This window comes from Xenopus tropicalis, chromosome 5 (assembly GCF_000004195.4).
Source record: "Xenopus tropicalis strain Nigerian chromosome 5, UCB_Xtro_10.0, whole genome shotgun sequence".
Classification (NCBI taxonomy): domain Eukaryota; kingdom Metazoa; phylum Chordata; class Amphibia; order Anura; family Pipidae; genus Xenopus; species Xenopus tropicalis.
The window spans coordinates 96642792-96659406 of NC_030681.2; the positions used below are offsets into that span (position 1 = coordinate 96642792).

Genomic DNA, 16615 nt, shown 5'->3' on the forward strand with positions numbered 1-16615 from the left:
CATTACGTCATAACTTTAATAACATAGAGTCCTTCAAGCCATAGTATTGATAGACACTCATTAGTATCAATTTCGCCACAGACTTTTTAGAGAGGGCATTGAAAAACTGGATGTATATGAACAACATTCCGGTAAATCAGTTTAAAATAAAACAAATGTGCAAGTTCTCTGTTTCTATAACTTTGTTTGCCTGCAGTGGGTAAGCAGCTAAATCCCTGGTTGGGCTGTAGGCTCCAGAGAGCGATAGACTTGTGCTTTTGATGGCATACTGTTGTTGCATAGCTGAAAGCCATGTTTGTTTGTTTATTATTTTATGACACTGAAGAGAACAAGCTGACTCAGAAAAAGTTTGGAACTAGGACTTGCAGTTTGTTGTAATCATAAATCAGCAAAACGAAACTACTCTGCACCATCATTTTATATCATGCTGCATTTACTAGCCAAGGTATTTCTGATTACATCAGCATCAAATTCAACTGAATTATTCCTTCTTTTTTACTTAACGCTTTATCTACGAACAGGCTTAGCCCCACTGTCTTTTGTCTGTTGCCTTGTATGTATGTATGTATGTATGTATATTTTTATTTATAAAGCGCTACTTATGTACGCAGCAGTGTACAGTAGAATACATTAATACAGACAGGGGGTTAATAAGATAATAGATAAATACAAAGTATAACAATAAATACAAGATACAGTTACAGTTGCAATAAGTTAAGAGTCAAAGACACAAGAGGATGGAGGTCCCTGCACCGTAGAGCTTACAATCTATTGTACCAAGTCTTACAACCACTGTCACACTAGGTAAATATCACTTTATGGTCATTGGACTGATGCAATTGCAGTTCATACAAATATATTTAAAATGATAATTGATGGAGTTCTGTCATGTGTCCTCTATTCCTCTGCACCAAGCCCTATTCCCAATGATGTACCAATTTAAGGCTCTCTGTACATACCCTGTCCACTGACCATGTGCTATGCATACAGCTAGATAAGGTATAGCTCACTGTATGTCTTCTGCTCCCCTGCACCAAGTCTTATTGCAACAGACAGACTCAGAGATCCACTGTGTCTCCCCCTGCAAAGAGACTTGGCTAATTTTATTATTATTAGAATTGGAGACAAACATCACCACTGATGTTGCCCATAGGAACCAATCAGCAATAAAATTTGAACTAATACCTACAAGTAAAAAAACAAAAGCAAGGATCTGATTGGTTGCTATGGGCAACATTGTATGTCTTTAATGTAATTGACTACACCTCTATGAATTTATATTAGTGGAGAAATGAGTTTTAGGGCAAAGACACACGCAGCGATTATTAACCATGACTTTAAAAAGTTGCAATGACTGCAACTGCACGTATCTTCACCCTTAAACAGCTACTTGTTTTCAAAGGGGAGATATATTAGACCTTACATTTTATGCTTTTGAAGAAGTAAGTAATGGATTATAGGGATTAATATAATGTCAAGGGGTCACTGTAAGATATATACATGTCAGAATTTTACATAACAATTTATGTGAAAACTCCTGGTTTCCAAACATACAATGACTCAATGTTTATTGTTATCTCAAATGCATTTAAGAATCTGAGCACACAAAACAATATATATTTAATTATCTAAACGGGTCTAGCATTGGGTACAGGCCTACATAGATAACTGGGGCAACAAAAATCTGTTTACAGCAAACTCGCTAATAGTCAGTTACTGACAGGTATGGACATGCAAATGCTGAATTAAAATGGAGGGACACCATGGTAATGTTCCCTATACTAAATGTTATAAATTTACAAGCCACTTAGGGGTTCTGCATCAATGATATAGTCACAGATCTCTTTGGTGACTTGTCGTATTCTTATCCACTCTGTATTTAACTAATTATTAAAGGGGTAGTTCACCTTTAAAGGACAATGAAAGGTTAATATAAATTAAAAGTAAGTCTAAAGGCATTCTTACTGCATATCTAAATTTCCAGATCCCTGCTTGCTTCTCTGAGATATGGTGCTGGCAGCCTACAGCAGTGTGAAGACTACAGTGACATCACTGAAATCTCACTGTCCTTCCTGTAGGTGCCAGCGGCAGCCTTCCTATTCTCTGAGCATGTGTGTAACTTGATCCTGTCTCCTGTTCTGAGCTACACATGCCCACCAGCCAATCAGAAGCGGATCTGGCAGAGGGGAGGGGGGGGGGGAATATAACACATGTGCAGTATGAAGCAAGGAGGGAAAGGAAGTGTGGCGTTTTTACTAAACAATAGGAGGACTATTGGGCAGTATCCTTTTTAAATTTTGACTTGCATTCTCCTTTAAATTAATTTTTTATTATGACGTAGACTTTGATATTCTGAGACAATTTGCAATTGGTCTCCATTTTTCATGGTGTTTCAATTATTTTGCTTTTGGTTTAGCAGCTCTCCAGTTCGGTTTCGGTCCGGTTGCTAGGCTCTTATTTACCCTAGCAATAAGGCAGTACTTTAAATGAGAAATGGGAATATGAATAGGAAAGGCCTGATAACATAAACTATACTACTTGCTTGTCCTGGTCAAAAAAATGAAAGCAAACATAACTGGACAATATGATCATTGTCATTATTTCCCTTTACCAATACCACAAAGTAAATGCACAAAGTTTTTAATTAAAATGTTTCAGCTTTCTCTTTATAATACAACACAAAAAAATATCTTGCCCTGCTTATAGAAACATACAAAGCAATAGCAATGGCACCTCCCTGGAGGTGGTGCTGAAGGAACCAAAGGTGGAGTCACACTTAAATTTCAGTTCCCCCAAACGTTGGTCTCTTTGTAATGTGAAAGGGAAGGCTTGAGGAAGTGAGCCGTAGTGACCGGTGCTGAGAAGTGACAGTAGCTCTGGTGTGTCTGATCGTATGAATATTTGACTACCTTTGGAAGTAGTTCTGCTTCTGTGCACCAAGACTGGGACAGCAACTGACATCAAAGAGTAAGAAAAAAAGCCTCGTAAATATTTCCCAGATAGAAAATGAAATTGCCACTTTGGGGCAATGTTACTAATTTTTGGCGGTTTGTTCTCAGGCTAAAAGCAATCGATCATTTCTTGATAATATATGCAGTATTTTCTATTTAGTTATTACTGCCTTCAAGCGTAGATGGCAATAACTATGCATACACAAATCAGCATATATCCTTGGATTCTGGGGAGCTGGGTAAAGTTAAACAATTTTTAGGATTTTTTGTTTTTAGGAAATTTTTGTTATAAAAAAATATATTTATTATTTTTACATAAAGTAGCTTAATATATAGTACCTGTATATGAATATCTATAATATCTATGCATTATAATTTTACTTATCATAAATTGTAATTCAGTTTTTCAGTCTACAAGTACAAGAAGAAATGCCTATTTCTATAAATCACGTCTATTTTAAATCCATCAACTCAACTGTGCTGAAGTTGTTTCCCTGCTACATGTAAAATGCCACATGTATTTTCACTCATCTCAAATTCAGATCACGGTATGATAGCAAGTGTGGGGCAAAACGGGTTGACTGTTAATTTCTGGTATAAATATGAAGTATTAGATAGACTAATGGTTATTCATTAATTTTATTTGTTTTACTTGCAGTATTCCAGCTGTCAACATAAAGTTTTGATAGGGGTAGGGATAATAAACTCAAGAGGATTCAGTGGAATGTGTCCCAGCTGAGGGCATTGAGATGGCCACTATCTTTGGATGTTCTCCCTGTGAGCAGCACTTTGTGTTACTATTTGTAGACCTGACTGTGATTCCTTGTAACAGATGCAGCCTCCAGAATGTGAAATAGGGAGGGGAGATGGTTGGGGGCCGAGCTGGGGAGGCTGGGCAGATAAGCAGTGAACAGCTGATTTCTAGTTTTGCCCTAGTGAAGCTAATAGCTTAAGCACAAGTGGGCCTCTCACACTGCTTGTGGCAGAAGCAGTCCCTAAAGAGCAACATTCCATTTTAGAACTGACAATATACAGGTATTGTTTTGCATGTTTTTAAGACAATTCAACTGCTAAGCAATTGTTTTTCTGTTAATGTAAATGTTCTTTTACTGAGAACTCACAGATGGAAATATTTCAGGGTAACTAAGTGCAAACCCTGCAACAGTTTCAATAGGGGGTCAGCCAAGGTAACAAATCAGATTCTGATTTTAATTAATTTTAAATCGTAAATGTGAAAAAAAACTTTATTAAGAAGGGTGAAATATTTGTTTTGGGAGACTAATACTTGGTGAACTTCTCAGCTTTTCATTCTCCTTCTAGAGCACCTCTAAACCTTAATAATTCTGCCCCTATTTTCCCGCAAACTTAAATAGAAGTTCTGCTAGGCACCACATAGCTTTTATTATTTTCACTGTACCCCTATGCTTGTTTCTGAAAGTTGTACCTGTACCCGGAAGCACTGCTTTGGCCTAGGTGCAGGCACACACAGTATGCAGTTTAGAGCTGAAATACCCTGCGTGTGCCTGCACCTGGGCCTAAACAACGCTTCTGCTTGCAGGTTCTTCATCCCTTTTTCCCCTCAAGTTTTGGCCTCTGCCTTGCTGCTTTGCCTGGGACACTCTCATTTCTACCTACACCCCTTCCTAACCCCCCCCCCCCCCGTGTGGCAGAAGTAGGGATATTGAAGACATAACAACATTTTAAATGTAATTTTACACAGTTCTTGTTTAAAAATAAGCACAAGAACATTTTAATATGAACTGTGTGGAAATTGCCTGTGACGGTGTTGTCACCGGTTTCCTTAACACAGGTATACCTGATACTTCTTCTGTTGTTATTAACCCCAGAACTGCTATACTAAATCAGCTAGTATTTAATGGTATTATGACAGATCAAATATTTGATAGTACGTAAAGGCAAACACTGTATATTCTATTTTCAGCTATAATTTACATTACATTACATTTCTTTCTACTTTAATTCTAAGTAAAGGCATCCGCATAGGGCAATGTGTGCGGAACGTGAATTATTTGAGTGAGGGTTGCCATGCTGTGAAAGAGATAGTCAATCTCTTTCTTGGCCTCTTACGGCCCAGTTAGCATTCGGCCTGTTTGTATGGTATAGGTTAAGAAGTATAAGCAATGAACTTCATGTTAGCCTGTGATGGAATGGATTTGTCTTTCCCATAAAACTTTATGCAACATTTTATGATAACACATAACTATGTTAGATGCTACAGTACCTTATCCTGTATGCGTATACATACAACAATCGGTGTATTTGAATGATAATCAAAATAGGTGACAATGCTGCCATTGCCCAGATAAAGATTCTGGATTTTGCATTTGGCCCTGACAGTCATGTTGTGTCAAATTGCAAACATCCCATGTTAAAAGCAACATTTTTGTAAATTAGTCACATAATTTTATGTACTATATGACTATATGAAGCTTTTGAGGTATGTATAGCTTTATTTATAAAGCACCACAAGGGTACACAGCGCTGTACAATCTTACAAAATACAAAATTACACAGGTGTGATAAATTAATCGGAGAAAACAAATTATTTTAGGTTACTGGCTCAAGTCCATTCCTTTTACAGCTAATAGGAGGCAATGACCTTGGGGGCACAATGTTACCAGAAAACTTAAAGTTTGGGTTGTTGGTAAAACGTTTATTATGTGTCATAAAAGACTCCTATTAAATGTAATAGGGATTTGATTTGAGACAGTTCCAGGCATTTTGCTGATATGATGCATGTTTTCTAAGAAAACAACACAGTTGTAAAATGTCACATGTCATTACCTTATGGTGTTTTTTACACAAGCAATTTAGTTCATCAGATTTTCTGTGTAAACACACAAATTGAAACCAAACAAATCCTAGTCTCACAAATGTGATGTTTTATGATTCATTCATTTCTATCGCAATAGAGAAATATGGACATTCAATCAAATTGTTTTGGTGAACAGGTCGTAAATGTTCTGAGCCAAGGTTCCCTGTAAACAAATTATGTGTGTTCCTTATTCCGAAAATAGATCATTGCTCCAAATTCTCCTGAACAGAAGTGCAAGACCACTAAGGGGATGCAGAAAGCATTGCAGAGAGCACTTCTGCCTGGGGTCTGGCTGCATAGGAGAGGCAGTATGTACAGGACCTGTTACAGCCTACATCTGGCAGAGCACCCTATCTTTCATGTTTGAATAGTGCAATTGATTTCCACAGCTTGTGGGCAATGTTTTAACTCTGCCACATGCCTGGAAATGCTTTTTATAGGAAGTACCATGTGTTGTCTGGCACACAGGATTAGGACCTGAATATGTCTGGGCACTTTTTTTAAGTTGTAATCGCTCGTTTAAGGCAAACGAATGCCCTAAGAGTTAAGAAAATAGTTCAGACTAATTTTTAAAAATAGTGCTAAGCTAAGGCCAGAGTGTTCTTATAACTTGTTATTTACCTGTGGCACGGTGTATCTAAAATGAAATTCATAGCCTGATAAGAACGTTGGCCTACAGTAACTGACTGTCACTCAGGAAAGCCTAAGCCTTAATCTGCGCATGAGACAACAAAAACAGAACTCAACAATGCTTATGTAACTTACTAGTCACTACAGTAACTAGTTCAGAAAAAATAACATCTAACTGGAAAAGTGTAAAATTTCCAGAATTCTGGCAAATTGTTACATTCCTATCTGCTGTTAAGGAAGAACACTTGAATGTTGTTTATTTCAGCATTCCAAGTCAGTTTTCTATAGCACCTGGGTGATTATAATACTCAACTGGGTTGAGCCATTCTGTATCCCCAACATTGGTGAAGGCATTAGAAAGTTTAGTATATTTTAGGGCTCATGTACAATGCCCAACACAGCAGGCAAAGTGTAAAAAGTACATATGGTGCTCAGTGCAAAGCACAGCATCTAAGGAGACACAGTTGCTTAGGCTCTTGCACACTGCCCCAAGGGGTCATGAGTGACCCCTTTTAACTTATTCACCATTCCTGGAGAGCTGGACAGACCCAAAGAGTGAAGTAAAGTGCTGCAGAGGATTATAAGGCTTTGTTTATAAATTAAAACTGTAGCGCTCATGTACAATACCCCACGCAATGGGAACAGTACAAATAAATGGCTGATTTCCCACTGTGTGGGGCATAGTGTGAAAATCTGCAGTCCTCTGCAATCCATTTCAGAGTGCAGAGAGCTGCAGACCATGAATGGAATGTTGCTTGTGCTAGGCTGCCCTCTATGAAAAAGTGGGGGGTAGGGGGAGGCACAAAGGTGTCCTACCCTCCTGCCCCAGTCAGGGCTGAATATATATATATATATATAACAAACAAAAGATACCGCACTCACAGGTCTTATTTGCAGAAAATGGTGATTTATTTTTCACAGCATAACCCTCATATATATATATATATATATAGTAAATAATGAACCGGTATTGTGCAATATAAGGATATTATACAGTAATTTTCAATGGTGACCATATAAAGGCATGAGGCTGAGTGCTTTTAGAACAGGTCATGGAAATCCAGGGTGACTTTTAATATCCTCATATCTTTTATCAATGGATATATTATTTATTATAATAACACAAGTTTCAATGAGTCATGTGACAGAAATGACATCACTAAGCACCGATTATGATCGATGAACATATTTCCTACCACATTTTTCTTCCACACACGCACAAACACACATACTATATATTAGTAAGAGTGACAGTTTCTTTAATTATTGAATAAAAGTGTTTATATATATATACATACTTGTGCGTCCAATGAGTACTGTCATAAACTATAATGGAGTAACAGATGTCAGCTGTCAATGGCTTCAGAGTATATGCTGCATTTGACTTTGATTTAAATATAGTAAGTAATATGAGAACTGGTGAGACTAGCTGGTGCAGATATCCAAGGACTGACCTTTCTATTTTCCATTTATGACACAATAACTTTTACTCATACTCACATATTTATTACTGCTTTTGAATGCTTAAAAATATGTGGCAGCGTTATTTAAATTATTATGAAGACAGGACTTTTTTTTAGTTTAGCTCTATAACTTCTAAAAATACTCAAGTGATTTCTTATTCCATAACATTTTACCTTAGTTTTAAAACACCAAACCTAAAAATACAAGTAAAATAGATAGAAGGATCTATACTGGGAAGCAGATGGGTAATGAGATTCACATTAATTTATATACTATATATTAATTTCACTATACTATAAATTAATTCTGAATTATGATAGTATTATAAATACCACAGAAGCACCACGCTCTTTCTTATACATTAGCTTGTTTGCACTGTGGACACCATTTCCCATGTATTTATTAAATATCTCTTGGTCATTCACATGCTGTTTATCCAGTGAGATATTTTTGATAGAATCCTACATAAAAACTGTCCTAGTGCCAAGGGTACATTTTTAGAGACAACCTGAAACTAAAATACAGATTTTACATCAGACGAGTTTACTCTCATTATTCACTTGCCTATTATTACAGTATCCATATCCTTTTAAAGAATGTACATATCTCTTAATTTTTCCTGTCTACTATATTCTGATTTCTCTACAGCCTTCAGCACTTTTAACAACACTGTAAACATAAACATAGGTATACACCTATACACACTCCTAATACGATTTTTTTTTTTTTTTTTTTTTTAGAAAGGTCTTGGCTGTGATTCCTCATTGCAGTCATGGCACCAAAGAAGAAGAATGCTAAGAAGAATAAGGCAGACATCAATGAGATGACCATCATTGTAGAGGACAGCCCTCTAAGCAAACTTAATGGTTTGAGTGGTCTAATTGATGGTGGGAATGGCTTCAGTTACATCTCAACAGAAGTTACGGATTCCTCCTATGGCACTACCCTTATGGAAGGGATGAGCAGAATGAGGCAGGACAGTTTCCTTTGTGATCTAACCATTGGTACCAAAACAAAATCTTTTATGGTTCACAAAGTTGTTATGGCCTCCTGCAGTGAATACTTCTATGACATCCTCAAGAAAGATTCCTCAACTCAGAGAGTTGACCTGAATGATATCTCTCCATTAGGCTTAGCCACTGTAATAACATATGCATACACTGGAAAGATCACCCTTTCTTTATATACTATTGGCAGCACCATATCTTCAGCAATTTACCTGCAGATCAATGCCCTTGTAAACATGTGCTGTGATTTTCTAATGCAAGAAATGAATGTTGAAAACTGCATGTATGTTGCTAATATTGCAGAAACCTATGGACTCAAAAGTACAAAAGAAGCAGCACAGAAATTTATCAGAGACAACTTCATTGAGTTTTCTGATACAGACCAGTTTTTAAAATTAACCTTTGATCAAATCAATGAACTTCTAATAGATGACTATTTACAGCTTCCTTCTGAAATTGTGGCGTTCCAGATTGCAATGAAATGGCTAGACTTTGATGAAAAGAGAATAAAATATGCCTCCGAACTCCTTAGCAATATCCGCTTTGGTACCATCTCAGCCCAAGACCTTGTCAACTATGTCCAGTCAGTGCCTCGTATGATGCAAGATACAGATTGCCACAGACTTTTGGTAGAAGCCATGAATTATCATCTCCTTCCATATCATCAGAACACATTGCAGTCTAGAAGAACAAAGATACGTGGTGGTTCCAGGGTCCTGGTTACTGTTGGGGGTCGCCCAGCTCTCGCAGAAAAGTCCCTAAGCAGAGAAATCCTATACCGAGATCCTGATGGTGGATGGAAAAGACTGGCAGAGCTTCCAGCTAAGAGTTTCAATCAGTGTGTCACTGTAATGGATGGATTTCTTTATATTGCTGGTGGTGAAGACCAGAATGATGCCCGAAACCAAGCCAAACATGCTGTCAGCAATTTCTGCAGGTAATACAAATTCCAGATATGCATAAATAGCCTAACTGTGCATAACTGTGCCTTGATTTCTTTTTAAACGTTGCACTGTTGCTTTATAGTACTATTTGAGCCTCAAAAATCAGATATTTTAATGTATACTAACTCGTATAGTATTGTATACTAAGTAAATTGAGCTTGCTCCTGATTTTTAAGAAACAATTAAAACATTGGAGACTGTAATATGTTCCACCAAAAATGCATTTAAAGAAACAGTAACACCAAAAAATAAAAGAGCTTTAAAGTAATAAAAATATAATGCACTGTTGCCCTGCACTGGTAAAACTGGTGTGTTTGCTACAGTAACACTACTATAATTCATATAATAAGCTGCTGTGTAGCCCCGGGGGCAGAAATTCAAGCTGGAAAAAAGAAAAGGCACAGGTTACATAACAGATAAGCTCTGTAGAATACAATAGTGTTTTATCCGTTATCTGTTATGTGCCTGTGCCTTTTCTCCTTTGAATGGCTGCCCCCATACTACACAGCAGCTTATTTATATAAATTATAGTAGACTTTCTGAAGTAAACACACAACTTTTACCAGTGCAGGGCAGCAGCACATTATATTTTAGTTACTTTTATACACTTTCATTTTTTGGTGTTACTGTTCCTTTAACTTTTAGAGCCATTCGTTTTGAATATCAGATGGCATACTATCTGCACACTGTCTGCAACTGAAGGTTTTATTTACACACACCATGCAAAACCTGATAGGTCTGCCCACGGAGGTCACTTGTATTTGTTCAAGGAGAGGACCTATGGTAGGCATATGTATAAACTAAACTGTGCCTTTTATTTTGTAATTTCATGTTTTTATGCTCATAGAAATATTTGCAGCTATAAGCTTTATCATTGTTCTCTTTTCTTACTTTAACCATTTTTAGATATGACCCTCGTTTCAACACATGGATTCATCTCGCAAACATGATCCAGAAACGCACACATTTCAGTTTCAATGTGTTTAATGGGCTTATTTTTGCAATCGGAGGCCGGAATTCTGACGGCGGTCTGGCATCAGTTGAGTGCTATGTGCCTTCAACCAATCAGTGGCAAATGAAAGCACCACTAGAGGTAGCTAGGTGCTGTCATTCTAGCTCCATAATAGATGGTAAAATCTTGGTCGTAGGTGGATATATAAATAATGCATACTCTCGATCTGTGTGCATGTATGACCCTTCTATGGATAGCTGGCAAGATAAAGCAAACCTCAGTACCCCTAGAGGATGGCATTGCTCTGTTACACTTGGTGACAGGGTGTATGTTATGGGTGGCAGTCAACTTGGTGGTCGTGGTGAGAGAGTTGATGTCCTACCCGTTGAGTGTTACAATCCCCACACAGGTCAGTGGAGCTATGTTGCTCCTCTTCAGAATGGAGTTAGTACAGCCGGTGCTTCAACTCTTAATGGAAAAATCTATCTAGTCGGTGGTTGGAATGAAGTTGAAAAGAAATATAAGAAATGCATCCAGTGCTACAATCCTGATCTCAATGAATGGACAGAGGAAGATGAGTTACCTGAAGCAACAGTTGGAGTGTCATGCTGCTCCATTAACATGCCCAATTTTAAAACACGAGAATCTAGGGCAAGTTCAGTATCTTCTGTACCAGTCAGTATATAAATAACACCTGAAAAAATGTTAGTGCCACTGTTCTTTTTTTACACAGATCTACTTCAATCTCTTATGCCCATTATTTTGAAGTTTGTGATAATAATTAAATTATTTTAAACATGTCTTAGGAAAGTTATTATAGTAAAGTAGAAGGAAAGGCTAAATCACTGGTGCCAATTGCTAGGCACTCCCCAGTGATTGTAATCGCTTACCTGAAACCTGCCAGGGGGTAATGCAAACGAGCGATCCTCTTCCTTCCTTCTCCTTTTGATGAGATCCTGGGGCCCGCGCATGCACAGTGGAGCGAAAAGCTGGCTGTTTTGTTAAAGTTAGGCTTTTTGCATGCACGAAGGCTGAAGAAGGAAGAGGATCGCTTCATCGCATACACCCCGGCCGATGCAGTACCAACCTGGGGTCTCAGGGTAAGCAATTACAAAACTGGGGGGTGCCTAATATTTTGGCACCCCACAGTCATTGTAACTTTCCTTTTCCTTTAAAGAAACGCACTGGAAAATAAACAAAAACATTATTTACTTCCATCAAAGATCTTTTAAAAGGAACATCCCATGAAAAGCAAATATGGGGCCATTTAGGTTTAAATCATGATTTGGGAAGTACAGGCCTTGTATTACAAATACATAAATAACAATATATTTATATATAATCCATGAACACATGCTCCAAAGATGGGGATGGAGCATTTTAACTGTAAAACTTTTGATTTTGGTTCCAAGAATTCTGGATAATGGATTCCATACCTTCTTTCATACACACATATATCCATGTGAGGGCTATAAAGCTGATTCTCAATAATAATTTGTATACTCAGGGTCTTGAAAAGCCTTCTACAAAAAGGATGTGCCCTCAGGACCTGCACTTGGCTTCTTTATTTTGCTTTCCTTTTATTAACTGTGAATACAGGAAACATTTCAGAAATAAATGGGTGGTATATACGGCATACTTTTGTGTATAGATTTGAAATATATACTTTGATGTTATTGTTTCAAACAGCATATACCACTCATATATCTGCTACTTTAGCAGACTAAGAGCCACTTTAAAGTAGTGTCTGCTACCAGTCCAAAGTATATGGCAAGTACTTGTTTAAGTGGCCCAGCTTTACTTTATATATTAAATATGCAATACTAATTTCTGCACATGATCTAGAAATAAAGTAATTAGGGCCCTCCAAATGTGTCATTATAGGAAAAGACACATTCATGAGACAGTGGCATAAAAATATGTACACACTACAGAATATATCTGATTGATTTAAACACACTGGAACTATTCAGTTCTGTAATAGTACTTGAGATATACAGACTATTCTAGGATTCTAGGTTCATTTAGAGCTCAGTCATTTGTGATTACCATGACATCTTTGTTTAATTAGAACTGTGAAAAAAATATTGCTCTTTAATCCTGTGGATCAATTTTATAAGATTAGGCCTGTATTTAACATTTTGGTGTTTTTTTTTTTTTGAAACTGTTCAAGACAAAAAAAAAATAAACATTATTTGCATGAATCAGTGTAAAATGCTGCCTTTTATCAAGGCAATGTTCCTTTTTGATATAGTAAAAGTCCCATAAATAGCACACTTTGCCCAAAATGTAGTGTGGCCAGTAGGCTACTGCAATAAGGGTATATATAGAGGGGTGCTCTTTACTCACACAATTAATCTGGTATTATAAACTAAAAAGCTTGCGCGTTTCTATAGAAGTCAATGGGAGCTGTCCTAGGCATAGTCAAGCCATATTTTCAATCCAAGTTTTCGAGTGTTATTTGAGTTTGTAAACTTGAAAATTCAAGGTTTTTGAGTTTTTAATTGCATGAGTTTACCACATTAATAAGTAAGTGAACATTCAATATGCAAGTTTACTCAATTTAGTGAAACAAACTCAAATTCACAAATTTGAAAACTGATAAATAAGCCCATTAATCTCTCAAATGCCTATTACATGCTTTGTACATAGCATCTGAGATTGTCTAAGGACAGGGTGACATCAACACTCTAAAGAACATTGTAAAGAAATCCCACTACTGTCTAGGAATGGTCTGTTAGGTATGGGATCCCTTATACAGAAACGTGTTATCCAGAAATTCCGAATTACAGAAAGGCTATGTCCCATAGGCATAATTTTAATTTTTAAAAATGATTTCCTTTTTCTCTGTAATAATAAAACAGTACCTTGTACTTGATCCCAACTAAGATATAATTAATCCTTATTGGAGGAAAAACACTCCTATTGGGTTAATTTAATGTTTAAATTATTTTTAGCAGTTAAGTTAAGGAGATCCAAATTACGGATAGATCACTTATCCGGAAAACCCCAGGTCCTGAGCATTTTGGATAACAGGTCCCATACCTGTACAACGTTTAAGTCAGTTGTCAGTTCTGCCACTGTAGAACCCAGAAACAAAAAAGGTAGAGCAGAAAAGGGTAGAGGGATTATGTAGCCTATTTTAAGATGCATTTCACCTTTTTTGTTATCACTGTGACACCTTCTGTGTTTATATAGATATGTTGTGTCTTTTTAGGAGTCCATCCCACATAAATGTGAAGGGTATCCTGTTTTTATTTCGACTATGCTCACTTGGTCATACATGTGAATAATATTTTGCAGCCCTCTAACAGCTTTAGGGACATCCTGGGATCTGCAGCTCATTGACAGTTTGGGAGATATAAGTTGGACACTGTTGATCTCTAGACAGACTCTGCCTATCCATTGCTCCCTATTTGTTGTTGGTTGTCTTGCTGAATATGTTAAGTATTCGTGCACACCAACAGTTGTTGTGACCCATTTTGGTTATCCCTATTGCTGAGTATTTTTCTCTTTTTTTTGAATGTTAGTTCAGAAGGTTTAGAATGTAGTGACTGCCCAAGCTGTGCATGTCCTTCAGCTGTTTATGCATTGAGCACTGTAGGCTATTGAGATTCCCTTGAATTGAATTTGACTGAATGCAGTTGGCTAGGGAAGACACCACAAAAATGCACAGTAAAAGTTATGTCTTAAAAATTTCAAGTTTTGAAAATTTAAAAGTATATTTAGGACAGCAAGACGTGGGTTATCGGACAAGTGGAATTTGATATTGCTGCACATCACACATTCTGGCACATACATTGCAGAGAAATTTTGGAAGTCTTGTGCTTAGCAACCAAGGCTCCAGTCTTAAAAATGGAGTCAGCTATGAGAATAGGCAACATCACATGTTGTGCCCCAGTGCCAGAATTAACAGCAATGTAAGTCTTTGTAGGACAATTTAGGGGTATCATAAGTGAAATATAGCTGATATATGTTCTGGTTATTTGAATGAATACAAATAAATAGATGAGGGCTCAAACACTCTGAATCTGCAAGTGTTGCTGAACTACCAGCTTATGGTTATTTGTGTAGTTCAGCAATATTTGAATAGTCACACATTAAATATAGAGTACATAGGTATATATAACATGTGGTATAAAACATTCAAGATAATGACCATTCATATTATAGTAATAGAGCAAGTACAATTCATAAATACTTTAATACTGCACAGGCATCACTCAGATGTAACATTTTAGAACATGTTAAATTTGCATTAATTTTTAATTCTGTTCAAATCCTTGATACCTGAATAAATAAGTTGCAACAGAAGACATTTTATGTTGGTCACTTTACTCTAGATTGAGGTGTCAGACACCTCCCTGAGCATGCTGGGAGTTACCATCATTAACAGCTGGAGCACATGTGATCCCACCTGCCATGATTTTATTCTATTTTATTTAAAGTTTTTATTTAGTTCATAATCAGTGCATACAACCACAAGGGAACACATAGCTTTTTATTCTGTAAAAAAATGTAAAAAAGAAAAAAAGTAGTTGTTTGTGTAATGTATAGCTGTATGTAGTCAGGACATGTTCCTTAGTAGCCTACAATGATTTCATTGATGGAGCTTATTGGATATAATGGGCCCATTACAGCACATAAAATGAATAAATGAGCCCCTAGATCTGTACTTCGAATATTGTAGTTCACAACGAACAGGCCATTTTAACAGCAAAACTACTAGTAGTGCTAAACCTTTTCAAATAGTACACCAAAAATAATGACTTTTTTCAAATTTTTTTTTTTTGTTTTTTTGCTGTTACAGCTTTAATATCTGCTGTCCAGCACTGAGTAACTTTCACAATTTCAACAAATTCATTTTTAAAAGGTATCTATAAGAAAAAAACAGAAGAATAGAAAATAAAAAAATCATCATTGGTGGTATGCTAAATAAAAACAAAGCTTTGTGAAAGTTAACTGCCTCCTTAATATCAATGGTAACTAACAAAATTAAAAAGAAAAAAAAACAGAAATGATTTAGTACATATTTTAGGCAATGCATTTTCAGAGTATATCACTGTTCATCAGCCCTGGGGTTGGCTACAAATTGTAACAAGATAGATGTAAGCTATTCTATAAAAAAATGGAAACTATTTGTGCAAATAAAACATTTGGATAAAGTATGCAGTTGTGTTTGGTTATCTGTTTTAAGAATAAAATAAAAACATGGCAACATGTCAAGTAAATGATTAATATATGTTGTACTTTATTCACACTTTTTTTCATGTTTTTTCTTTGAATGAATAATGTTAGGATAAGGATGTTATGCGTTATTTGTTTTCCCCAGAGGGCTCTTGCGCTCCTGTGCGGTGGAACATTACTGACAGGACCGCACTGAAATGCCGAACACAGATGCACTCTGTCCCAACAGTACTGTCCCTATAGAGTAGAATGGGGGTGTGTTAACTCCTGCAACAGCATGGGACTGCAACAAAAGCTGCCTGTGTGCAAGAGCCCAAGCTCTCACATGTCAGGTAGAACTGCGTGGGATTTTGCATGCAGATTTAAATGGGATGGCAAAGGGGCAAATATACATTTGCTATGTATAGGTGTTCTTTTCAAGAAGAATAAATCTAACATGTGAAAATACTAAACTTGGTACGAGGTGTGAAACTTTGCAACATTTCTTTTTTAAACAAACTGCACGTGTCAGGATAAAAGCCAGTCAGTAAAGTGGCAGCTTCTTGTTCTTTAAAAGCAGCATCACAGGTCAGTTTTGCACCTAATAGTTTTTACATTAGGACAGATGGGCAGAGCAGCACACCTTGTCTCATGGGATAAAAAAA

General features: G+C 36.7%; 1 protein-coding gene across 2 annotated transcripts; it reads left to right on the top strand.

Annotated features, from left to right (window-relative positions):
• The first annotated feature begins 2791 nt into the window (after window positions 1–2791).
• klhl31 (kelch like family member 31) lies at window positions 2792–16022 on the top strand. Of its 2 annotated transcripts, none has more exons than XM_004914493.2 (3): window positions 2792–2967; window positions 8622–9825; window positions 10739–16022. In XM_004914493.2, exons 2-3 carry the CDS (start codon window positions 8654–8656, stop codon window positions 11469–11471), a joined length of 1905 nt encoding a protein of 634 aa, XP_004914550.1. In that variant the 5' UTR covers window positions 2792–2967; window positions 8622–8653; the 3' UTR covers window positions 11472–16022. The 2 variants fall into 2 exon arrangements, with proteins under 2 accessions (XP_004914550.1, XP_002934899.1); XM_002934853.5 differs by lacking the exon at window positions 2792–2967 and adding an exon at window positions 3875–3986.
• Window positions 16023–16615: the final 593 nt, after the last annotated feature.

What these genes read in the sequence shown, in the direction of transcription:
- klhl31 (XM_004914493.2), top strand. Translation starts at nt 8,654, where the DNA reads ATGGCACCAAAGAAGAAGAATGCTAAGAAGAATAAGGCAGACATCAAT. An exon ending in GCTGTCAGCAATTTCTGCAG is followed by an intron (nt 9,826 to 10,738) that starts GTAATACAAATT and finishes AACCATTTTTAG; the next exon opens with ATATGACCCTCGTTTCAACA.